Source organism: Neomonachus schauinslandi, chromosome 3 (assembly GCF_002201575.2).
Source record: "Neomonachus schauinslandi chromosome 3, ASM220157v2, whole genome shotgun sequence".
NCBI lineage: Eukaryota > Metazoa > Chordata > Mammalia > Carnivora > Phocidae > Neomonachus > Neomonachus schauinslandi.
In genome coordinates this window covers 187,996,205-188,023,153 of record NC_058405.1, presented here as the reverse complement: position 1 = coordinate 188,023,153, position 26,949 = coordinate 187,996,205, and the positions used below count along the sequence as shown (strand labels likewise).

Here is a 26,949-nt window from a genome sequence, read left to right as displayed (position 1 = left end):
CTGGGACGTTGCCGTCCTTATTCACCCCTCTCTACCTCAGTGTCCCCAGCTGTAAAATTTGGCCCCCATTCCACCTGAAGGGCAGCACCACTGGCAAGGATTACCAGTGTTATTCAAAATTTCTGCCAAGAGTTATCGCTTGCTTTTATAAAAGATACACTTAACATTTAATAAACCTAACTTACAAAAGAAAAAATTTACAACAGTTCCAAGAGTAATCAGGATCATTTCTATATTTTTTAAAACCTTTAAAAAAAGAAGAGGTGCTGGAAACCCGCTATCTCTTGGTGAGAAAGAACCAAATTCAACCTTTCATGAAATAACAATGTTAGATGGGAAATCTATACTTTGAGAAAAACCTTTTCCTTCACATCTTGCTTGTAGAGATCTGACGGGTCACACTGAGGGGGACAAGGGAAAAGCCACAGGAATTTGTGTACAAGCTCACAAATCTTCCCTCTGATTCCCGGTGGGTTGATCTTGGCGCCTGAATGAGGATGACGGCCACTACGGAGCAGCCCAAGGGACCAGAGCACTTCAGATCAAGTCTGTCGGGAGCAGATCTGATGCAGAATTTAAAGCTCTCACATCACAGGAAAATGCTTGTGCTCCGAGTGAGAGGATTTCAAGGCAGTTCATGTGTCACATCAGCTGGGCCCTCCGGTGGCGGGGACTGGTCTAGGCAGCACCTTGCAAATGTCCTTTCAGCAGCACAGTCCTGCCTGTGCTCAGGAGAAACTGAGGAAAGGGCTGAGCTCTGGGGCCTTCAAGAGGGCATGGAAGCCTTGCTGTTCCAGCAGGTATTTAAAAAACCCCAATAATCACTAAGCGTTCCTCAACCTGTTAGGTTGCTAATTATCACGTCCTAAAAGAGCAACATTAATTTCACGCGGTGTCCCACCATTACCTCTGTTATGGGTGAACTGTGTCCCCCAACCCCAGTTCATATCCTGACACCCAGTACATCAGGATAGGATCTTACGTGCAAAAAAAATTCATTGCAGATGTGATCAGTTAACACGACCTCATACTAGGGTAGGATGGGCCCCTTGCCCAGTGACTGCAGTCCTTAGGGAAATTTTGGTGAGGATGAATGCAGGAGCTTTATAAGCCAAGAAACACCAAAGATGCCCCCAAACCATGAGAAGCCCAGAGACAGGCCTGGAACAGATCCTCCCTCCCAGGTTCAGGGGGCATCAACCCTACCGACACCTTGAAGACCTTGGACTTCTGGCCTCCAGAACGGCGGGAGAATCAAGCTGGGCTGTTTGGAGTCGGAGCAAACTAACAACGTTTGGTACCTAGTTTCTGTCCTCATGATCCTCCTAGAGGAGCTCACACACACACACACACACACACACAGTCTCTCTCTCCCCCCCCCCCACCTAGGTTATCCCTAGAACATTTCAAAACCCCCTTTATTCTCTCTATCCCGACTGTCTGTACTTGTTGAAATCATCCAGGAGTTTCCTGCCTGCCTCACACTTGCCCTCGGCCGCAGACCTGCCCCCACAGCAGCCCACAATCTGCAGGATCCACACCACACCACAGTTCCTACCCTGAGCCCACGCTCTTCTTCGTCGCCCCGGGACCCTGCCTCCCCAATGCCTGGCCTTGCACCCCCAGCAGCTCCCTGATGCACTAGCATCTGAGGGCACAATGGCCACACACACCTGTCACCAGTCTGGGTGGCCTCCGAGCAGGAGGTGAGCAGCGGAGCCTGTCCCTGGGGCCACCTGAGTTCCCAAACTACCAGCATCCCTCCCCGACCTCTCCCTCCCCGGGGAGCAAGAGCCTGGTGGGCAGGGGTCAGTACCCAGCTCTCCAGGAACGGAATGGCTTGGAGCTGAGCACCTCCTCCTTGCATGTCCTACCCACAGACCTTGCTGGATGAATTTCACATCCCTTCTTTCATTTTCTTCCTTTCAAGTGTGTTTGTGGAGTCTTCTTCTCAAGTTATGCTTGCAGATAGTTCAATCACAGTATTCAAGTTAAGAAAGGTTTGCAAGGACCTCTCTTTTTGTTCCTTTACAATCTCTAGCTTTGTAACCTCAGCAAAGGACTCACCTAATTTACATCACCTCTAAAAGGAGGGGTGATCCTTTCTTCCACCTCTAAAGGTCCCTCCCAATTCTAAAATCACTTTATGTTTCCCCTCAAGGTATATAATTAGCATGTCTTTTCAATATCTCAAAATTACAAATACTAGACACCTGTAATTGGCTTACGTGATTTTTCTGGTACTATACATACATCAGGAAAAAAATTAAATACTCTTATGCATATGCCGTGAGCCCAAAGATTTAATAATTAGGTAAAATTCAGCCAGGTGCTGAAGTACCCAGGGTGTGAGAAGAAAGAACATGATTAATAAATGTTATATATAGGGCGCCTGGGTGGCTCAGATGGTTAAGCGTCTGCCTTCGGCTCAGGTCATGATCCCAGGGTCCTGGGATCGAGTCCCACATCGGGCTCCCTGCTCCTTGGGAGCCTGCTTCTCCCTCTGCCTCTCTCTCTCTCTCTCATGAATAAATAAATAAAATCTTTAAAAAAAAAAAAATAAATGTTATATATAAATAAACTCCCACTGACCACTGTCAGGCTCCCCTGGAATGTGGCCACCAGGTACTGGGAGAAACGTGGTCTGGCACGTAGATAAAATAAGACTTTAAAACTCGTTTTCTACAGTTTAGAAACACAAAGGGGAGAGCCTCGGGAGGACAGCCTGTGAGGAACCGAGCTGCTCTGGCTTCAGTGGGAGCCATAGCTCTTGTTACTTCAATGCAAACACCCTGGCCCATCCCAAGCATTAGATCTTTGCCTACCTTAAATTTAAGAGGACACCACCAAACTCTGCATCCAACTGCACTCTTCATGTAGGGTTTTTTGATGCCGATTTTATAATCCAATTTCCAATTATCTTCCTGCAGCTCTATTCTGCCCAGCTTTGTGTTCCTAACACGCAATGCCCAGCCTTCCCCGTGGCCAACACTGTAAACTTGTTACGTGAATGGCGTTCAACATTCTCAGCCAAATATTATTACATAATATTAAATTACTTCTGGGATGATTTTACTTCTAGAGTGTCCCCAAACCTGACCTCATCTTGGAAACAGTCAGCATGGGTTGGCCCAGCAAACCTGTGTACAGGTGTGCGGTGGGCACGGCAAGCAGGGGTGTGCAGACCCCGGGGCCACGGAGCCCACACGTGGCTGCTGGCCCGCTGGCTCGACCCCAGCACCAGGGCCCCGAACCTGGGATGACATCCCTGTGGGAACGGAAAACAAATGTCCCTCTTTCCTTACGTCGATTCTTTCCAAAGATGCGGTGAGGCCAGCAGAGGGGAAGAGCACCACGCTCAGCATTCAGAAAACAGAGAGACGGGCTGCCCCACTTGCCTAAACTCAGCCTCACGTGCAATTTCTGGTTCACCCAAAAGCAAGTTTTCAGGCTTCCCAGAAAACTTCCCTGTTGACCTTTGTGTGCCCTTGAGCTTTCATTCTGAAGGGAGTCAAGGTCTTCATTTCTCCGGGTAAGAAACGGGTAAGAGGCGAACCTGGATGCTCCTACCGAGAACAAGGATGCTGAAGTGCAGGTGTTGTGAACGGCACACCGGGAAGGACACAGCCATTCTGGTTTCTAAACATCTTTCAGAAAGACTTGAGAACATCTCTTACCATCCAACCGTAATAAAACACTCTAAAGGTTCCGAAGTTACTCTCCTGAGTCCTGGCCTCATTCCTGGGAACCAGTTTAAATTTGGGATGCTGGAGTAAGTAAAACAACTGGTTTCCTTCTCATATTTTAGCTCACAGTCAGTGGGCTCGATCCTCCTTGGAGGGCGAGCCCCACACAGAGGTGTAAGCGCTCATCTGTGTTGTCATTCTGCTTTAAGAGGGAAAAAAAGAGCACAGTGAATTTTCCTACTAAAAAAAGCTTTCTTGGGAGTGAACACTGGGAGGAACAGATGTTTGACATTTCTGTTTCTATCACTTCGGCTAATTGGACTGAAAGCTATTAATATATCGTTAACAGATCTCTGAGCAAGAGAAAGTGATGCTAATAACAGAGACCTAGAACACTCAAGAGTCCACGAAGCGTTTTCCTTCCCACATGCTCTCTGCTGTTGCTCAGGACACCTGGCGAAGCGAACATCGTTACCGACATCCCCATCTCCTGGGGAGGAAAGGAAGGTCAGACGCTGACCGAGACCCCCCACGCCAGCACACCGCCGGAAGGAGACCCAAACCCAGATGTGCCCACAGACCCCTGTCCTCCTCTCTCTGGCAGGGGATTCTGCTGGGACAGGGCCAAATGACACCGCCCTGTCCACAAATAAGCCTCGCAGCCTTCATGGAAGTTCCCAGCACCCATGGGGCCGATCGAGAACACAGGGGGCCAGCCTCTTCCTTGCTCTGCTCACAGCTCCAAAATCATCACTAAAAAGAAAAGAAACCTGCTTATCACGTTGTTTCCTTTTTTTTTTTAAACTGTGGATTTTCATCTTTACTTTTTCATGCTTTGGCAAAGGATGAAAATTATTTGTGAGTTTCAATTTGCATTTGTACAGCATATTATTTCCCTTTTCCATAAGAGGGGAGGGGCATCATCCTAGCATCTGATGAAGCTGTGGCTAGGCTCAGTGCTTCCCGTGGGGGCAAGCTGGCCTCAGGACCCGTCAGCGATCAAGAGCCGGGCTCAGCGAGGACATACATCAGGGACTGGGTCTCCTACGCTCCCTGCGCAGACATTCTTGGCCATGAAGACCTTTTTAACATTTGCCTAAAATGTTCTTCTCCATACAACCCCAAGATAAAACAGAATATCTGTAAATGTTATTGTTTCCTAATTATTTAAGACAAGTGGAATGAGAGGGATACACTGAAAAAGACTATGAATTCATTTCTCCCTAGGAAAATATAAAAAAATTAATCCTGAATGTGGCAGAAACTTTTGAATTTTGCCCTTTTAAATCTGACGAAAATACCAAAGTCAGTAACTTATTAATAAGGAGGTTTTGGAGAAGTTTTGTATTGTGACATTTAAAAGGAATTTTGGACCACATATTATTTTTTCACTGGGAAAAAAGTCTCATCGGTACTGTATTAAGTTTACAAAACTTAACAGAGTCAGATTTCATTTCCTCTGCCAATTTTTTTTTTAAACTTACGTTGTTTAAAAAAAAAAAAAAACCAAAACAGTAACAACTATAAAAATGTACCAGCAGTGAGGATTAATGTGCAGTGACCACTAAGTGCTTCCACGGGTGAAGCACTCAGGGTTACGACTCGGGTAAGATGAAGGTTCAACATGTAATTTCCTCAGGCAGCCTGTGGTCCCTAATGAGTTCACTTCACCCAGATCTAAGTAAAATAACAAAGGAAGATAGAGAAGTCAAAGTTCCAGGTTAAGATGGCAGATTTGAACTTCACTATAATTGAATTTCCTTTCCTTTATTCCTAATAAAACAAAGGGGGGGGAAGTAAACAGCAGGAGAAAGAAAATTCATCATCCACTGAGAAAAGGGGTGAAGCTTCACAGACTAAAACCTCAAAAACAGTGACCTTTGGATAAGAAGAAGACCCAAGACTGGGCAGGGCCCCTAATCGCACCCCCCTCCCTGGGGTTAACAGCCCCCAAAGGGCGGAGGGAAAAATGGAAAATGGTAGAGAGGCAGGATAGCCTTATCCTCAACCCTCTGGAGGCAAAGAAAATGCCAGAATGTGGGGGGGGGGGGGTGCTGGGGAATGACAATATGTATTCCAACCCCCCATAAGTGAAGGGAACCCCATACTTGGACATTTGTAAAGTCACAGGAAAAGCAGAGCCCCAGCCTGTGACAAAGAGCAGATCCCTGTGGTTTGGGGGCGGTTCCCTCAGAGGGCGGAGGAGAGGGATGGGTAGGGCATGATGATGCATTTATACTGTAATTCTCCAAGAAAATAACATCCAGCCTCAGGTCCTGTGGCCCAAGCACTTCCCCGCAGGGGATCTGCATGCAGGAGTGAGGTCTGGAGAACGGCAATGCAAGCAGAGCGGTCCAGCCCTCTGCTCCAGGATACTCAAGACTGGGGTTATCACCTACCACAGGAAACCAGATGGCAGGGGGTGCTCCACACCCCGTACCTGATTTGGGACGAGCGAGAGGAGCGTTCTCAGTGGCCCCAGCCAATGTCGGTGGCTGACCCTGCAGGGACCCCAGAGCAGAGTCAGGACAGCCCCAGTCTCGGCAGAGACAAAGTGTGGGTAGATGCCCAAAGAGGAGGTACGGTATGGAGAAATGGTAAGGACACCATGCACCGAAGCTACAGGAGGAGGCAGGGAGGGAGACAGGAAGGAGGAAAGGAGCATGCAAAACACAGGAGCCAACAGAGAAGAAAACAAAACTCAAAAAGCACAAGGAAATCCCTTACAATCGCTTCCCTTTCTAACGCAATTTAAGAACAGGCTTTCCAAACAACAAGAATGCCAGGGATGAGAATCTCAAATAGGAGATGAAGTGGAAACCCCTAGAAAGGAGAACCAAAGTGACATTTTGGAACAAATGAGTAAAATTTGTAAAACAAGGTACAGAAGAGACAGTGCTCCAAGCTGAGAGTCTGACACAGAGGGACAGCTTGAAATAAACAGCTGGTGAGATTAGAAAGATGGAGATAAACCCGAGGCAGAAGTTATCGGACAGGATGAAAGACCAACCTGACAGAAAGGTAAATGGGGTCGCTGACAACAAACTCCCCCAAAAGAACTACAAGACTCTTGAGAGATAAAATACAAAGGAATTTTCCAGAAATAAAGAGAGATCTGCAGATCAAAAGACCGCACGATGTTCCAGGAAAAATGACACAGATTCTTAACATCACTTTAAAGAAAAGAGAGGCGCTGGTGGAAACTGCTCCTGCCAGCAAAGGTGGGGTTTCTTATCAAGCAGCAGGGTTTCGAAGCTACTCAAAAGAACTTTTCTCCAGCGAGGCTTCAAGACTTTTAAAAATGGTTGATTTTTGTGTAAGACTGATGAATGAATCACAGACCTGTACCCCTGAAACAAATAATACATTATACGTTAATTTTAAAAAATTTTAAAAAATGGTTGATTAAAGCATTTTAAAATACGGATAACTGGTTTTGGAAGCGACTCATAGTTAACAATGAACCGAGTATGTGATGCACCAAATGAGACCAAGAACGCGTGGATTTGGCCGTGTCGGGTAAACTCCTACATAAACGCAGAAACCCACCTTTTGGAATGTTATCAGAGTGGCAGCTTTAAACCTGGCCTTTTAAAATCCTTGTCCTGAAAGTGTCTGCACCTGAAATCTATCCAGACAAGCACCTTGCTATGGGACGTGTCCCATATTCTCACGGCCGACAAGCCAGGCACGCGTGTGGGGACAGCTTTCTGTGTGATGTCAGTCAGTGGAGCAGTAACTAGCTCCCCCGCTGACTCGGGATGTGTCATGGTGCGTTTAGTGCTTACCATGACTCGGGGGGGCCCTATCTGAACAATTCCACGGGAGGAGAGCAGCTGCTTTCATTAATTTAACACGGGCATTATGAAAGTCCAGCCTTTCTTTTTACATCCACACTTGTGGATCTATTTAGTGGCCGGGTACCTTGAAATAGCAAACAGGTTGATACATATTTTTTTAAAGGGTCACTCGTGCAGCTCAGGCTGTCTTGACATCAAGCCAACAAAACCCAAACCAGGTGGACAGAAAGGTGGCCATACCACTGGAACCCGAGAGCCTCAGGCCCTTTGTGTTCCCAAGAAGGGCTTCACGGCTGCCTGTCCAGATCAGCAAGTATGACCTGTGGAGAGCAACGTGTGATGGCCGGACGGTATCGCTGCTCAGATAGAAGCTGGAAAACGAAACGTCGGAGGAAGTGGTTTGTTGCTCAACAGTGACTGTTTCTTCACATCTTAGCTTCCAAGAGCTTTGAGGAATATGCAAACCAGTAGTTTAATACATAAAACCTATTGAGAGTTCTCTCCTCCAAATCATCTCTTTTTAAGACTAAAATAAACACAGCAACTCTGTGCAGGTGTGTAGCTTGGTTTATCCAGGCCAATCTCCAATTTTCAACATCAGTGACAGACCCAATATCACTCTCATTAAGTTTTATGAGTTTCCCCCACCCCCCCAAAAACACTATCTAAAATTGCTATCAAATACTATTATCCCCCCAAAAGTTGTCTGTAATTAGAGCTGCAGAAGCTCAGCTACCGCAAAGAATAACATATGCTCTGCATTGTCATCAACTCCAGAAGGCAGGCTGGGAGGCCGTAGAGCCCAAAGGTGTCCAGGACTCCACCCTGAAATAAGGGGAACGCCGTCTGGAAAGAGACCTCTGCTTGCGAAGGGCTTCCCACCTGCCTGCCCTCGCCTCACGCTGCAGGTGTCATGCTGACCACCCAGGCCTCTCACAGTGGGGCCCACCTCTGGGATCATGAGCCAAAGCTTCCTCCAGCCCCCAGACCTGCTGGGTCTGCCCTGGTTCCACACGCTCGGGATTTTCCTGCAATGCTGTTTTGGGAAGCTAGAACCCAAAGCCCCAAAGCTCACTTACACTCCTCCACAGAACTCAGTATTTTCCCCAATAACTTGGCAGCTGTTCCAGGGGTCAAGCCCCCTGCACTGGACCGCAGAGCCCAGCCCTGAGGCTGCATGGTGGCCCAAGGTCCTTCCAAGCGCCCGGAGCCCAGGTGATGGTCTGTCAAGTTGTGATGCTGGGTGGTGGTACTTCCAGGCAGCAGCGAAGGGGAAGAGACGCGACGCCGCCCACCAAGGTCAACCCCGGGCTCACACCTGCCAAGGTCAACCCTGGGCTCACACCTCGAGTGGTGCCCGTTCCTCCTGGTGCCTTCATTTCCTCATGTGAAAACTCACGTAATCAGAGCACCTGACTCAAGTGGGCAAGGTGAGGGGACAGAGGCCAGCCCACGTCAGCTCCCCATCGAGTCCTTACATGTCACAAGTGCCTGGCAGAAATCAGCTAGTAGTTGCGACGTCACAATGACAACTTAGCGATTTCCAAATGCAAACTCACACTTGGGAGAGTCTCAACCTGCAAACGCAGTGATACGGGAGTGCACCCAGGACACAACCGGACAGCAGGACTTTGCCTAATACTTGGTCCTAATTCCACACATTCTGGAAGGTCCAGGAGAACAAGTCAAAACAGCTCATGAAATAGCAAGTCTTCAACAGTGCTTCTTAAACTGCTCCACAGAATAGATTCTCCAAGTCTCCGCTACCAGCTTCTCCATGCTTGCGTAAGCCTGACGTTGTTCCTAAGCTCCAGCCAGGCCTCCACACGAGCAAAGGGACAGAATGGATCTGATCTGCACTCCGGTGACACCCTTCGGTTCTTACAGCAGCAGGCAAGAGTGTTGCTGGGTGTGAGTCTTGCCCAAGGGGGTCCATGAGCAGGTGCAGACCCTGCCCCCAGAACCCACTGAGTAGGAGGGGCAGGAAGTTGGGGGGGGTGCGGTCCTGAATGTGCATTCTAGAGAAAACAGTCCTACATAATGATGGCCCCCGCTCAGTAAAATCTGATTTATGACCGAATAGTAAACTGTTTATTGAAAATGTTCCAAAGCCCACCACTGTGGTTGTACTTGAACATTCCAGCATCTACTGCGGTCCCTGAAATAGCTTGTGTGGTGAACTTAATGCAATGTAGTTAGTCTTAGACATTTGTTTCTTTGGGGGGAAATATAGTTGTTTTATTTTTAATATTCTGCACATTTATTTTAAGCATCAAAACAAAGGTAAACTTACAAAGAGTTTTGCAAATTGGGGCGCGAGAACCTAGCTCCTCACCCAGAATATTTAAACAAGGCTTCCTTGACCATTGAACGCCGTCTGGAAAGAGACCTCTGCTTGCGAAGGGCTTCCCACCTGCCTGCCCTCGCCTCACGCTGCAGGTGTCATGCTGACCACCCAGGCCTCTCACAGTGGGGCCCTCCGTGTGGCCTAGCACTGGTGTTGAGGGCCAGAGCGTCAGAGGGGGGGAGCGGGAGCGCATCAGCGAGCACCAAACAGAAGCTGGATGCTGGGTTATTCGGCTACTAGCACGCTGGCAAATGGTCTCTTAGTTTTCCACTAGTGTGATCCATATGAAAATAACTTTCCATTAAAAAAATAACCTGTCCCATAAACTTTATTTTTAAATACACAATCCTAGAATCAAATATGGAAAAGTAATGGCTTTCACCATTGCTCACTCACGGGGCACCTGGGTAGCTCAGCTGGGTTAAGCATCCAACTCTTGAGTTGAGCCTAGGTCACGATCTCGGGGTCATGGGATCGAGCCCCACGTCGGGCTCCATGCTGAGCATGGAGCGTGCTTGAGATTCTCTCTCTCCCTCTGCTGCTCTGCCCCAACTCGCTCTCACTCACACTCTCAAATAAATAAATAAATAAATAAATAAATAACTACCCACTCACTACTCCCTGAATATAAGCAAGTATATGCTGCGAGAAATTAAAAAAGGCTGCTCACTGTTAGTTAGATCCAACCCTACGGAGAAACCGAGAAATCCTACATATTTTAACAAGCTGATGTTTCTACACACTGAGCGTAGAGGTCTGCAAATTGTCACTAAAGGGCCAGATAATAAATAGTTTAGGCATTGTGGTCCGTATTCTCTTCTGCTGGGTTGCTGTTTATTGGTTTATTTTTACAAACGTTTAAAAATGCAGTGCCCCTTCCAGCTCATGGGCAGCCCCAGCCCAGGCGGGGCGAACGCGGCCGGAGCCTGTCTCCCCTTTGACATTTCTCATGCCGATGCCTGCACTCGGTTCAGATGGCTGTTTTCCACCTTCTCTCTGGAGACTCGCTCTAACTGTTCCAGTCTTATGGAAACACTGTACTTGTTTTAATGGAAGGGATCCAGGTTTTGTCTCCAGGCCTGTGTCCCCATCCTGGCAGGAGCTCTGGTCTGTGAGAACACCTGAGGCTAGTGCGGAGTGTGAGCTGGAGAGCAGTGAACCTGCCAAGCACTGGGGTGTCCTTGCAGCGGGGGGGGGGGGGGGGCCCCGCCCCTCCAGCTGAACCTGGCCCTGCACAAGGCCCAGGAAGCTCCTGCATCTGGAACATTCTGGAATAAGATCAGCTCGCATCGGTCCCTGGCGCACAGCGGGTGCCTGCCCAAGCTGGAGAGCACACCAGGGCACAGGGCCCGGACAGCACAAACACACCCTGCGGCCGGTGCTTCTCAGAACTGACGCGCAGCCAGCACTCCTGACGGGGCTGCAGAGGGCTCAGAGGTCAACGGGTTCCTGCAGTTCCTTCCATCGGGATGGAATCCGTTCCAACCTCCAGAGGTTGCCCGAGGACTCCTCCCCGTTGTCCCCACATCCCTCTCCAAAGCCAGGCTCCTGTAATGGCCTGTCAGAGGCCAGACCACCGACTCCCATCACGTGTCTACATTAGCCATCCTTCCCGCCCAGGGGGCCTCTTTCTTCCCTGGGCTGCAAGGGAAGACGCAGAGAGCAACCGGCCTGACCCCCTGCCAGGCTACGTGGTTACCGGGCACTTGGGTCCGGACAGTTCTTCCCCAAACCCCCACGCGGGTCCGGGCGCCAAGCCTCCTCTCTTCACTCGGTCTGAACCCGCTCCCCGCCCCCTGGAGCACAGAGGCAAGAGTACTGCAGGACGGTCTGTGCGCCAAGTCCCCAGCTCCACTCCATCCACTACTGGAGTGGCCCCCAAAGAGCAAGTGCTGTTTTCTTCTTTTGTCTCTGATGATATTTTTTAAAATAAGCAAAACAGTTTTGAAAAAACGGGGCTTGGGAAAGGGTAACAAATGCCAGACACGCACGCTGCTCCTCGAGGTTCGCGTGAACAGAACGCAAGCCGCCTTCAGACCCAGGGCAGCTGTCGCCCACTCATCACGCCGGCACTAGATCCTGCCTCAGAGTCTCCCAACATGCTGCCTCCAGGAAGCCGCCCAGGATGTACAAAACATGACACTGAAGCTGACTCTGGTTTCCACTTCTGGCCTGGCTCAGTCATCAAAGAATTCATTTGGACCATATGAAACTGTCACCTGCAGTAGATCACTGGTAGCTCTACATGCATGCACACGTGTGTGTGCGTGTGTGCAAGCATGCGCACACGCACACACACACAATCGGACCATCATCCTCACCGTGTGTGGCTGGTTCCTGCGGATGCCCCGCCCTCCGGCTGAAGGCACCAGACTCCTGCACGGTCACATGATCTGGAGGGGCGTGCAAGGACACTCTCACTTTACCCAGATTCTCCCACGTAGTTTTGGCACTTGGCCTACTTCACTGCCGCTGACTTTTACCTCCCTCGTCACCATGTCCTGGTCCTTGGAGCTGGCCATGACCCCAAAGGGGAGCTCGCACTTGGAATTCTAAGGTCAAGTGAGCATGGTCTCACGGGATGTAACATTTTCTTCAGACAATGTCGACCGCTCCATCTCTCTTCAGCCATAACTGAAATGTGAGCTCCATCCATTCAAACTAATACCCAGCCTCCTCTGGAATGTCAGTCTCTCCACCCTGACCCACAGCCACGCAGGGAGCTTCTCCTAACTCCCGCAGCCTCCTCTCTGCACCAGACATAGCGTGCCCCTCACCCTCTCTTCACCCCAAGGCTGGCCTCAGCTCAGTATTTCTCCTTTTCTGTGCTGCCTTCCACAGAAAACCTCTCAACCCCGGTGGTCAGACCACCTCAGCGAAGGCATGGTTACAAGCATCTGATGTCTCCCACTTCCTAGGACCAGTAAAACAGACTGAGGGGGAGGGCGGGGTGCCGAGTTAAGACAATAGTGGGGAGGGGGATGCAGAAAAACAGCTTTGTGGGCTGATACCTTAAGATCCAAACAAATGCGTAAACATTCCAAAGTTTGCTGCCCTTGAAAATCAAGCAGGAGAAAATGCCTGAAAAGCCTGAGGTCCACGGCCAAAGTGGGCTCGGAGAAGTCAGATTTGGCAGCAGTAGCATGGGGTGAGTTCAAACAGTGCCCAGGGCACCTGCCAGGGCAGGTCCTCATGGCGCAAAGCCAGACAGCAGATCTGTGAGTCAGAGAAGAGCTCTGCATTATGAGCCCCCATTGGTGACCATACAGAAGAGCATGGGACTCCAGCCACGCAACCAGAGGGGTGTCAGATCTTCTGCTGGAGCTACTGAGACAAAACAGCCAACTCTCCTCCCCATCTCCTGGGAACACTAAGGATCACACGGTCATGAGGCCACCAATGAAATGCCTGCCACCAACTGGGGAGATCTAGCTGAGCATGAAGCCCACTGGGGCAAGAAGTGGGACAGACCATTCCTCATGACCTTACATGGGTCAGTAGGGTTTTCTAGAGCGAAATCCGTCCCCTTAGCTGCTCCAAGTACATGAGTTAATAAATCCCTGCTCTTCTATGCAAGCTCCTTGAAGGTGACCATGTAGGGTCTAGGCTGATACAATGAATGTGCACCCTGTGGTTTCCAAATGAGAGCATGCCACTGCCTGGGCCAGTGGTGGACAGTTCTGCTGCCATTCAGACTGCCTGGGAAGGGAGCCAGCTGCCAGCAAGATGGCAGAATCAAGGCCAGAGGCAGGGACAGACGTAGCAACGGACCGGGGTGGGAGCTTTCACCCCAGGGGGGGGCTCAGCTTTGAGGGATCCAATGACTACTTTCTCATCTGCAATACAGAGGTCATGCATTTGAAGCTCTAAAAAACACCTTCGGTATTAAGATTTCACTAGGAAAAAATGATCTGTAATTGCAAAGGTGAAACTTTCTGGATGCTCATCTCCTTTTTCCTAGTAAAGAAATGGTTTTGTAGCAACATGTGATGTCCTGAGAGGTCTCGGGAAAGCACCAGCTGTGTCAACAGCGTGCACCGTGCTATTTGGGGGCTCCGCATCACGTGGCCTAAGTGAGCACTCGTGGGCTGCAGGGGGAGCCTGGAGCTCTTCCCAGCAGAAGCCATCAGGCCCTCCCCTGAGTGCTCACAGAGTCTCCTTCAGCCAGGTGTGATGCCTTGCATTAGAGTTATCTCAACAGAAGGCTCTTCTCTCTGGAAGGTGCCCGGCTCTCAGGATGCACTCAATTTCTTGTCGACTTAATTATAACAACATGGGAAGATGTGTTCTGAGTTCCAAACGACCAACTCGAAAACACATTTTGTCCTGCCAGCGCTGTCAATGCCAAAAACATGACGACCTCCTCATTCTTATTTTACAGCCTTCTTTTTCTTGTTCAAAACAAAGTAGAATGTGCTTCTCTTTTATGGTTTCTTTGTGGCTCTAGGGATAATTTCGGGATCCCTCTTCTATTCTGGACAACATCACCTGGCCCTCAGCATGGCTTCCGTGTGAGGGGACAGAGTTAAGAGCAGGTGGAAGAAAGCGAGAGGTCAGTGATATTTCCATGGCCAGAGGCGGGTTTGGAATGATTTGAGAATGTGAAAAAGACCTGCCTTGTGCCTGACCTATTAAACCAACCTACCAGCAGGCTGCTCGTAATCTCAAGGTTTACAGATAATCCTCATTAAAAAATTATCATGTACTCATAATCACTCAGTTACAAGTAACATGGCAAAATTATGTTAAAACATTTAAATGGCTGGATTTCAAAACTACTCAATTTTTATTAGAGTTTACAGATTTTTTTCATTGGGACTTTAAACAGCACAAGAGGACGTGTTTAGAAATAAGCCCAAACATCTGTTGAGCAGTGGTAGCTTACAAAAATTTTTTTAAGTTTATTTGATTTGGAAAGGGTTTCGGGGGCTGACAGCTTAAATGCATTTCATGTGTCCCAGAAAATATGGCTAAGTGTTTACCACATGGTTTGTTTCTAAGCAACTAAGCAAACATTCGTTAAAAAAATATTTCAGATCCTTGTGCTCCTGAGAACGTATCTCCTGCCCTGAGACAGACACATCTGCTGGGAAACTGCTGCTGGCAGAGCGCTGAGGGCAAGAACGGGGTGGGGGAGCGGGGGGGACAGCAGGCACTGGCTCCTGCCAGGAGCGGCGACCACAGAACTCTCCAGCCACATGGGGCAGCGGCAGCCAGGACCTGGGCACCCTGGCACCTTTCACCCCGTTTTGGTTCCCACGGTTCCATGAAAAAGTAGCTAAGAGCAGTTAATTTTATAATCACAGGAGGGAGGGTCCATGGACATTCTTAAGCTTGTCTCTACTGACCTTAAAATCTTCCACTCGATCCACAGGACAGCTGAGTCTCGTCTTGGAGAGCCCATGTCCTGCACCACCAACATGGCAGCTCCTGGGTGGGAGCTTCTGCAGGCTCTAGATCCTTCCGCACGAACTGTCCGCACAGTTCAGCTGGGCCCACGGCACAAGAGAGAAGAGGAATAACGCGGGGATGTCACAGAGACAAGGTGTCAGAGCAATGGCCCCGTTTCTAAAGCTCCAAGTCCCTTGAGGACACCACAGTCCACAACCTCCCAGTCCTCGAGGGGTACAGCGGCTCGGGGCAGGTGTCTGTCAAGTCCCCACGGACACCAAACAGCCGAGTCTCCTTTCCTTTCTCTTTTTCTTAATTTTGAGGGGAGAGAGTGAAAACCCGAGCGGCGGTCCCGTGGGGTCTGTGGTGGGGAAGGTGCAGTGGACAGTGGATATTAAGCACGCACGTTAAGTGGACGCTCAGATTACATGCCTGAAATACCATTCACAATTCTAATTAGCGCCATCAACAGGGTACAGATCACAAAGGAATCATTTTTACCTGCTTGTCTTTACGCGGAGTGAGTGACAGCTCTGAAATCCCCATCAGAGGTGTGAAGGTCACAGACAAGCTCCTCTCCTCTGTGTGAAGCTCCTGGACACCACCAGTGAGCATCTCCAGGGAGAGGGGGGGCAGCTCATGTCCCTCCCGCCCCCACGGGGAACAGGACAACCGTGCTCCGTGCAGCTCCCGCCGGAACACCACGTGTGCGAAACACACGGAGGGTCGCTGGTGGGGGGATTCCCTCCCGTGACACATATGTTTGAGTCCCAGCCCCTAATACCCGTGACGTGACCTCATCTGGACACAGGGTCTTCGCAGACGTGACGAACATGAGGCCAGACAAGAGCAGGGTGGGCCCTAAGTCCAGGGCCTGCCATCCCCCTGAGAAGAGTGCGATCTGGACACGGAAATGAAGCCCCTGGAAGAACACTGCATGGGGACAGAGGCTCGGGACAGACCCGTGCTCAGAGCCTCCAGGAAGAACCAACCCCGTCAACACCGTCATCTCGGACTTCGGGTCTCCAGCACGGGGACAGTAAGGCTCTGGGGAGTGAAGCCACGCAGTTTGCGGCCATTTGTTATGATGACCCTAGGACTCAGACACGCACACATGCACACACACGACTAAATGGATATTTGCCTGCACAAAAATTTCACTCCCTGGATGACTTTGATGGGATCACTGGTTCCCCGCTGAGTTACCCACTTTTGCATTGCTAATTTACTCATTAAAAAACACACATAATATTGAAATCAATCCCTCATTTAAACTGCATCTTTAAAACTACTGAAATCGTGTTTGTCAACTCTCTTTGCTGTAAGAAAATCCGTGAGAACGTATCACCCGGTTCAAACACAACAGCTGTTCTCCTCGGAGACCCAGCTACAATCCATCTGATGAAAAGTACATTCTGGCAAAAGTCCGGATCATCCCGCGCCAGTTTCCGACAGAGAGAACTCTCCTGAAAACAGAAGGCCTTCCCCACCGTAAATGGCCAGCAACGTGAAGATCCCGCGGCAGGTCAGAGTGGTGCTAAGGGACATTTACACGTTAAGGAAATCAAGGAACAACCCTGTGAGGGCAGGAGAGCTCCAGCAAACCGTGTGCACTGGCCGATCTCACGGCCACCAGCAGCAGCGAGCCGGAGCCTGAAGTCCCTGCCATGTGCAGCTGGGGGCAGCCGGTCTCTCCAGCAGGTGTAGGAGGAAAGGAGGACGAGTTACAAGCGGATAGCCCCACAGCTCACTGGATGTGCACTCCCCCAGCATGGCGCTGGAGATGCCCGTCATCAGCTCGCTGCCCCCTAACCTGACCCTCTGTCTCTGCGAGTAGTCGCGGGTGGGGCTGAGCTATGATCGGCTTCATCGGCCGCCTGCACGCATGGGACGGGATTCCATGGCTCCGACGCTCTCCGCAAACCTGGGCAATGTTTCGGTACATTCCAACTCCAGAACAGCCTGAATGGAAAGCTTCTCAATGAAGTAAGCACATGTAATCAGTCGATGTTATTAACACGTTCGACAACAACCAAGATCACTTTCCAGCTACAGGCTCCCTGGGAGAATTCCAGTTCCAGAAAGAACTCCAGTGTGGACAGTGAGAAATCGAGGCTTTCCTCAATCATGTCCTTGCTGAAACAACCTAATTCTCCTGCTGCTATGAGACTCGCCCAGGCCAGGGGACAGGAAGTGGCAGTCAGTTCCCCGGCCTCCCTATGAGGCAAGGATGTGGCCACCTGCCTGGTTCCAGAAAGGCACAAGCAGACAGCCCCTGGGAAACAAAGATTCAGGGGGGCTATGGGGTTTCCAGGCATGCGGCAGCACCTGCCCACAGTTCACTCTGCAGCCAGAGGCCCTGAAGCACGTCCACTCAGGAGCACCTGGGGGCCCCACCCTTGACCCGAGTCACACGTGAGAGGACAGGTGGGCGGCCTGAGTCCCTGGAAGTCAAGAGAAGAGATCAAGGAGTCTTTCCCCTGATCCAGGACACCTTGGGCACAAGCCCCACTGTGCGGGATGAGACTTTGCAGATGAGGAAAGGGATGTCCTTTGGTGTACTCATGCATGCTTCTACCCTATAGGGTATTTTTAAAACTGTACGCAATGCCATGAAATTTCAGTAGAGTAAGATGTGTTAAACAATCAAAGAAGGGGGTTCATTAGAGACCACAGTTTAAGTCACCCCACTGAGTATAATTTTTACCTGAAATATGAACATTAGAGAAAAATGCCTTCATGCTCATCAAAATATAAGGGTCCCTTGCAAAGAAACCGCAAATGTGATGGAATAGACCAAAAATAGGACATGGGAAAACAGCAAAAGCCCCAGTAATGACAAAACAGCACTACATGGGGAAGGGACGGGCGTCCGTGACTCAGGGGCTCTCGCACTGACCGCACTGGACACTGAACCAAACTCGGGAGAAGCCGGAGCACTGGCAGCAAAACCAGGGGCCCAGACCGTATCACCGGCGACCCCTGAACGGAATTGGGGCATGTAAGGAGAGTGTGGGCAGATTCACTCGAAGAGGTGATCGTGTCAAGTCAGGTTAGCCCACCCCTCAGCATCTGGTGTCATCAACAATACCTAACCCCAACAAAGATGCAGAAAGGCCAAGAAAAAAGCTCCAGCCCCGGCTCCCTCAGTGCAATCAAAATGACTACGGCTAAAATCCACGTTCAGACACCAAGGAACAGATGCGACAGGAGCACAGCCCAGGCACAGATCCCAGGGAGGAAGTCAGAAAGACCCAGAACCTTTTCTCCCCCCACCCCTCTCCAGATCGTGCCTTTCCCAGCATCTGTGTTCATTCTCCATTGGACAGCTGGGGGCTTCTCTTCGATTCCCAGCTAGGAGCCTCCGAGTCTGATCTCCCTACGCCCTCAGCTCCACGTGGACAACGAAGAAGCGGGCCTTTCCCTGAGGTGACCACCACAAGGTTGATGACAGGGTTGCAAAGCTCTGCAGAATGATGGCAGAGCCCCCAGAGAGCCCCAGAACGCCAGCCTTCCGTACCCTTCTGAATGGTTACACAGTCTCCAGGACAAGAGTTAAATACTAGAACAGGTGTTACAGGGAACATGAGAAGCTACTCAGGACTACTGCTAAGGACACAGCTAAGGGACAAAACAGGGTGAAATGTGTAACTTAAATAAAAGGATAAAATGAAACAGAATCGATGGCACACGGAACAAGGAGGAAGGGAACACTACAGTGCGAAGTTGAGCCTGTCCTCTATCTTCAAACAAGACAAGCGCTGCCATGAAGAAAACGTATAGTTACCTGCATCCATATCTGCAAAGAATGGAACAGCCAGTAAGAGAAAGAAGGAACCAGAAATTCAGTGTCTCAGAATTGGATTTTAAAAGGTAATACGGAGAGAAAATATCATTCAGAAAGCCGCCTGTGAACTCTACATTGATTAAAGACACAGGGATTGCATGGCTTCCTGCCGTTACCGTAATTTCACTTAAAGCAAAAAATAAAATATGAATATGTTAACTGAAGCAAAAGCCTAATGGCAAAAGAAATCTCTTACTCTCATGCAAAATGACTCTTACGTGTTTATAATAGAATATACGGGGAAACATACTCAAACATGTGGTGGTGGTCATCTGAGAGGCTCCGATCCGTGACCAGGTAACAGTACATACAAGTTATGGATAAACTCGATATCCAGATCAGAGAAATGTCCGAGTAATATTTAAAGGGGGTGACACTGGATTGCCATTTGAAACGCCAGGACTATTACATAAAAAATAAATTCAACAGCATTTCAAGGCTCTACTCTACTGTTCTAAATGCCAAACCAAATATGATCAGTTAGCTAAAAATACTATGGAAGAAATGACACACCTAAGGATTTTTACTGCTTGGTATTTTACTTCCTTGAAGTGTGATGCATCATCATCGTGATTTAGAATATGCGACAGAAAAATTTAATAAGCTAAACGCTCTCGAGCTTGAGACAGCCTGCAGACAGCATACCTTCGGGAGACTCCTCCTGGACGTACGTGCCGGTCAGATACCGGTGCACCAGGGCCGACTTGCCGCTGGCCAAATTACCCACGATCCCCTGAAACACATAATCGGACGACTGTTCATTATCATTACATCACTCTACTCGTCAATCTGCAAACAGAGAGAGGTTAACATGTACGGTAAGCGAAGCATGATCACACCCAAGCATTGGCTGGAAGGCCCAAACCTGGCTTGTTAAATTCTCCTCCTGAAGTCAAAGGAGTTCCTAAGCTCTCACTTTCCACCTCCCGTTCTTATGGGTCTCGGGTCTCCGAGAGCGTCAACGCCGTCTGAGCACACACCGACAGTGGCCTTCTTCCTGAGACTTCTTGCAGCTTGCCCATCAAGGACCGCCCCATATTTTTACCTTTCCCTTCCCCACCAGAACTCTCCTCTCTGCATTTAAGCATGCCCAAATCAATTCTTCAAGAAAAACAAAACAAGAGCTCTGTCTCAGGACGCAGGTCCCCTCCTACCAGAGCCAGGCTCTCGGCCACGCTCGCCCTCCCGGTCCTGCGCTCCACCCTTACAATCTCAAGATTTGGTCCCAGAGCTACAAGGACGCTGCCCCTGAGGTCAGCAAGGACTACATTTCTCAGAGCACTAGCCTTTCTCTTGCTCCTGACCCAGCCCATCACCAGAAGCTGTAGACGAGCCGCGCTTTCTTCAAACTTTCCGCCCTGCGCTTCCTCCTCGAACTTCCTCTCAGCCCACATGGGCTCCTTCCAGATCTCCTAGTTTCTTCTAGATCCTTGACTCCCATGCCCCCAGTGTGCCTGGCCACATGCCTCCAACCCCCAGTAAGCTACTGATCCCAAATCTCATTCTCCAACCCCCCACCAGGAGAACTATATAAGTTCTCTGCATGCACCCCACACCATCCATGCTGGTACTCAAACCCCAGCACCCCCAGACCTCACCGCTCTCCCCAGTTTGTTCATCCATCTCTATGGCCACACCCCACCCGGCCTCTCAAACCAGAAACGTGGAAGCCATCTCAGACTCTCACCCTTCCCAGTCATGGAGCCCCTGCCCTCAGGAGCACCTTCCCCGTCACGCTGGGGCAGGCCTGCTGTCCACTGGATCACGGGGCAGATGTTAGCTGGTCTCTCTGCCTACGGGCTCCCTCTTCACCCCTAGAGTACCAGAGAGATTCCTGGAAACTGCCTCATCTTGATAGGCCTTGCTGTCTGTCTCCAGACACCTGGACCTTTCCTCATCAATCACTTCCTGAAATACTATTCCTGCTCCCTGGTCAGCAAGCAGTTCAGATGTCACCTCCTCTGAGAAGGCTTCCTGATGCACAGCCTCAACCGGGCACCTCTCCTCAAAGCCCCCTCCATGCCCTCCTCATGACGCTGTCCCATGACCTTTATTTTATCAGCATCGCTATACGGGTCTGATTGGCGATGCTGACGATTCCTGAAGGGCAGGGTCTGGGTCACCTTGTTTCTGGGTCCCAGCATCACCCCAGCCTGGGCAGCATCCCACCAGTACTGGCCCCATAAACGAGCCAACGAGTGAATGATCCAGTATGAGTACAAACAGGGGCACAAAGCCAGGTGATGTGGGCAGATCCTCAATAAAGATGTTTCCCCTCCCGATGTGACTCATGTCTTCTTTTTACCCGGGGGCTCCATAATCTGAGAATTTCTACCTATTAATTATTCTTTTGCTCAAGGGTACCTGCTGTTTGTCAGCTTCATGCTGAGAAAATCCAAACCAGTATGCCACAGAATTAAATTTTTAATTAAGATTAGAGTTTCTCTTTCCTGAGGAGGAAAATGCTCAGAATCAAACACTGCTCGGTCTGTGCTTTCTGTGTGCGGCAGTCATTCCTTCCTTACACACCAGTGCTCTGCAAAGAATGAGCTGACCCTTCGGGAGGAGAAAATCAGTCAGTCTTGGGGGTGCTGGGGGGAGGCATGTGCTACGGTTTAAATGGCCATTTCACAGACCTTCGTATAGTCTCACCCCATGGGCCTTATGCTAATCTGCAACACTGGCAGGAACTAACAGCCTGCTATAAGGAGGAATAAAATGAGGGACGGAAACGCTCCCGAGGCCATAAAGCTCCACTGGAATCCATGAGAGCTACTGGGTGTAAAAAGGAGAGCATGGACCCAGCCCGATCACCGTCTACAGGCTTCGTGGAGAGACACACAGGAGTGGGTCCGGAAAATCGCACACAGGCCCGCCTACGTCTGGAGGCAGTCACTGTCACCGTGGGCGGGCCCCGTCCTCTGGGTGGGCCGCAAACCCTCAGGGCCCCTGCTCACGTCCTCCGGTCACACGGGGGAAAACAGTGCCCTCTCCTTTTAGACGGATTTCTCTGTCATCCACACCTCACCACTTACCTGCGAAATGTGCCGTCTGCTGAAAAGGAAGTCAAGGCTGCCAGGAAAAATCCCAGTTGCGAATTCAGGGAAAACCCCCAGATGGGCTGTGACCAGAGGCTCCCCCTATGGGCAGGATGTAGAGGGGGGGTCTCCTCTGTCTGCCCACATACCAGCCCTGCGCGCCTGCCGCCCATGAGCAGCGTCCCGATCCAAGAGCCACTGGTCACGGATTGTCTCGCCACAACTTCAGAAAACCTAAGGCATGGCACCACCACTCGTGAAAGAAAGCAAACCCTGAAATTTCTCCTCTGACAGATTCCAGAAGATTTGTTGCAAAATATCACATAAAGAGTCCACTTGAGGCTTGCGATTATGTCATGTACTTGCTGCATCGTGCCAGTCAGGGGTTCTGAAGGTGCTGACCTAAGGGGCCACCTGTCTCGGGGGTGGTGTGTCAAACAATGAGAGCACAGAGGCTGCTCTGAACAAAGGAGCACTTTCTGCAGAGACTGAGAAGTCCTCGGTGCAGAAGGGGAACCTGCTGGGGCGGCCAGGGAGGACGAGCCGCCTGCCCTCCCATGCGGGGGGGCGGGGTGGGGGGCGCCCTGACCAGAGCCAAGCAGAGCCGGCTGTCCTGCAGGGGTCCGTCCATCCACATGCAGGTCAGGGGCGGGACATACAGAACTTCCTCCGCACGACTGCAGAACCACGTTTCCTCATCTATGGGACGAGGCTGACCCTTCACAGCACATGTGCACAAACCTCAAGACAGTTATGTTTTGGGAACACAAATCCATGCTGCCTATTAATGGAATCACCTCCTTCGCACACCTCTGAGCATTCACTCCAGGAAATTACACGCTTTTGAAATAGCAGCAGAAAACCAGTTTTTAGTAGTGAGCATCCCAATTATGGGCTGGTATGAACGTGTGGGCTCTAGCAGAACCCCCAACAAACTACCAAAATCAGGTCTAAATCAGAGGGTTGGATACTCAACAATCACAGTCAGACTGTAATACCGTCAAAAGGGGACCCCTGGCCTCCTGGGGCTCGTTCAAGTTCAGTTCATTAAACTTAAATGAAAATTTAAATTTGGCTCCTCGGTCGCACTGGCCACCTTCCAAGCGCTCGGTGGCGGCCACGTGGGGCCAGCAGCTAGCGGCCTGGGCAGCAAGACACAGGAGGGCCCCCGGGAGGAAGCTCAGCGGGCAGTGCTGACGCGGGAGTGCCCAGCCCAGGTTCAAATCCCGGCTCCACCTGCTGACCGCCGCTCGCGGGGGAGTCCCCAGGACGCTGAGGGCGCGTCCTCCTCTTGAAACGGGGCAACAACAGGACGTGGCTCACGGGCAGCGGGCAGGCGGAAGTGAGCTGCCTGTGTGACGCACTCACAACCTGCCCTGCACAGAGGCCGTGGCCCGCGGCCTCATCACAACAGCGCTCCCGCTGCTGGGCTCCGACCGCAGACAGAAAGGCGCTTTGGCGGTTTCATGAGCTTGAGGCCGTGTCTGCAACTGGTAAATCTTCCCGAAAAGCTCCTAGTAACAGAGTTGCCAACTCTGTGGCATTCATTCGACAGGCATTTCCTGAAGGTGCCCGCCTGGCAGGATCAATTCTGAGCCAGGCACGGCGGTCACAAAACCCGAGAAACAGGCAGCTGGCTCGAGGCCAGTCGTGCAGACCCCGGCTTCGGGAAGGGCCGTGGGACGGACAGACCCCGTTCTCCCACAAGGAGAGAAGCCTGCGGCAATGCTGCAGAGAAAGGTCACAGCTCTGGCGGGAAGGGCGAGGAGAACGGGAAGGATGGGCCCCGACGAGGACAGCCGGCGATGGCCGGCGGGACGGGCATGTCAGACGGGACAGGAGGGCCTGAGGACCACACCTGCAGATCCCAGCGTCCCTTCCCATGTCATCCTTTATTTCTTAGGTTTAAAACATGTTTTTCCTGGTAACCGAAGTCACATACGCTCTCTTCAACGTCTGGACATTCCTTGTAGCTCCATCTCCTCACCTCAGAGGCAAGAAATCTGAAGGGTCCTGCCCCTGCCCTGGGTCACCCACAAAGCCCCACTGCAGTTGGGGCCAGGGGGTGTCCAAGGGCCCTGGGGTGGGGGGGGGCTACTGGCAGACAGGCTGGAGCGGCTAACAGCAACACGGACCTCGGAAGAAAGGGCACACGCAGGGGAAAGACCGTATGTGCACAGGTATACACGAGGGGCTGGGGGAGACCAGAGCAGGCCCGTGTCCAAGCCACATGGCACTGGGGGCACGAAACCAGGATGGCCTGCCTGCATCCTACAGTCAGGGCTCACCACTGGAGCAGTTCGAAACACACACACGCCACACACAAGCACACACACACATGTACACGCAAGCACACACACCAAACACACATGCACATGCATGTATACACACATGCCACAAGTATACACGTGTAGACACGTATGTAGACGCAAGCACACACATGTGCACACATATACACATGCCACAAGTACACGCGTGTGGGCACGTATGTACACGCAAGCACACACACGTACATGCACATCACACACATGTACACGCACAAATGTATATATGTATGCACAAGTACACACATAAAGGTATATACATACACACAAGCATACACACATGTACACGCAAGCACACACATGTGCACACACCAAACACGCACGCACATGCATGTATACACATGCCACAAGTATACACGTGTAGACACGTATGTACACGCAAGCACAACATGTGCGCGCACATCACACACATGTACACACAAATGTATATATGTATACACAAGCATAAGTACACACACAAACGTATATACATACACACAAGCATACACACACATGTACACACACCACATGCGCGCACATGCATGTATACACATGCCACAAGTGGACACATATGTACACGCAAGCACACACATGTACATGCACATCACACATGTACACACACAAATGGATATATGTATACACAAGCACAAGTACACACATAAAGGTATATACATACACACAGGCATACACACACACCACGCACAAACACACAGGTATACATATATGTACATATGCCGTACACATACATATAAATACACACGCCGTACATACACATATGCACACATACATATACACACGCATACATGCATATATATACATACATATGTAAATACACCACAAATACACACCCACTTATACATACATGTACGTATCATGTGCACACACAAATACGCATATAAATATATACACACTCGTATACATGTAAACATACACATCTCAAATATACATTTTTCCATATAAATATATACATGTACACATATATACACACCGAACACGCATACACAGATGTACACATATACATATAAGTACACACATCACGCAAATATACACACATATACACATGCATATGTATATGTATACATACATATGCATGTAAATACACACACGCTTCTCCCAAATGCCACTTACATCATGACAAAGAACATGATTATTTAAAAGTCATACTGGTCCCTTCCTTCCACCCTAAGGCAGGGAACTGGCAGTGGAGAGGTGCTCAAGGGTGTGGTTGCAACAGACCCAAGTCGTTTTTTATATAAGGCAATTTGAAGCTTTAAATAATCTCACCGGAAGAATATTTAGACTTTTTAATTAAAACAAAATCTTCTTTTATGTTGTTACTTTGTACCACGGTAAGTCACCAGTCACGTTTTTTAAATGATGAATTCCAAAGCCTGACAGCTCATCACAGAAACCTTCATGACATCCTGGCAAAGGATAAAGCAAGCCACATCTGTGCATGTGTGTGTGACTCCGTCTCTCTCTCACACACACGCACGGACACGAGAGAGACAATGGCGGATGGACCCTGCCCGGCATGCACAGGGCCACTCTGGCAGGCTGGCTGACGTGGTTGCCCCAGGCACACTCAGGGCTCCGGTCTCAAACTGTCAGCTACACTTGGTCCTTCCCAGGGATACACCCAGAAGTATGCCCCACGTCGGGGCCCCAGAGACAGCCAGGCCCCATCGGATGCAGGCCTGGGCGTGCTCGCAGGCCACCTCCCGCCCCTTACAGAGGCCCACTTCCTGCAGGTGAGGAACCACAACCACGGAGGCCAGAAGAACCACTCACCACTTTGAGCTCTGGGACAGATCGACTTAACGTCCATTCCTGGCTATTCACAAAGGCATCTGTAAAACAGGACATAAAGCAAGGTTAGATGCCACAATCCACTTCAGTGCAGTCAAAATGCCCCCAGCGTGACACTTCCCAAACGAGAGAAACACCAAGGATGGTGAAGACCCACCTCACGAAGACTCACGCTCCTCCCACCCGATTCCTATCCCAAGTCTGCGTCTGTCTCCTAAACTAGGATGTACGCTCCAACAACCCCAAGGGGCCTCCGGAACTTAGCTCTTGTCCACCTCAAATGTCCCCATCTGAACCCCACGGGCCCACACTGTCCAGGGGGTGAGTTAAGACCCTTGTAATCGCACACACTCGCAGGCGGGAAGATCAAGGAGGCCCCCGGCTTCCCGGGAACTGACCCCTGTAGCCATCAGTCAACTTCTGGTCTTTCAGTTTGTCATAAAGAGAGTCTCATCTGAAATCCCACCAACAAAGTCATGGAGAGAATGACTGAATTTTGAAAATCCAAATGTTCACAATACAACAGCCATTTATGGTTTAGGAGATTTTGTGGAGTTCTGATGCTCACAAACATATGCTACACTGAAGATGCAGTCAGAACTGTAAGACCTGTCAAAAAGGCCGGGGGAGGGGGGAGGGGATGCCCAGCCACTGTGAGGCCCTCTGCAGAGCCCAGCCCCCGCCGGCCAGCAAGCTCGTGGTGCCCCACACCCACCCCCCAGCTGGTC

At 50.3% G+C, this 26,949-nt stretch overlaps 1 protein-coding gene across 2 annotated transcripts in view; it reads right to left on the bottom strand.

The window, feature by feature from the left end:
- AGAP1 (ArfGAP with GTPase domain, ankyrin repeat and PH domain 1) overlaps positions 1 to 26,416 on the bottom strand; it is a 338,554-nt gene extending 312,138 nt beyond the window's left edge. The window contains exons 1-2 of one of the 2 annotated variants that reach the window (XM_044913774.1): positions 26,204 to 26,416; positions 19,717 to 19,804 (exon numbers count right to left, since the gene is read on the bottom strand). In XM_044913774.1, coding sequence (XP_044769709.1) covers positions 19,717 to 19,804; positions 26,204 to 26,278 — 163 coding nt within the window. In that variant the 5' untranslated portion in view covers positions 26,279 to 26,416. Of the gene's footprint in view, positions 1 to 19,716; positions 19,826 to 26,203 lie in introns of both variants that reach the window. The other variant, XM_021679032.1, reaches the window with a different exon arrangement.
- Positions 26,417 to 26,949: the final 533 nt, after the last annotated feature.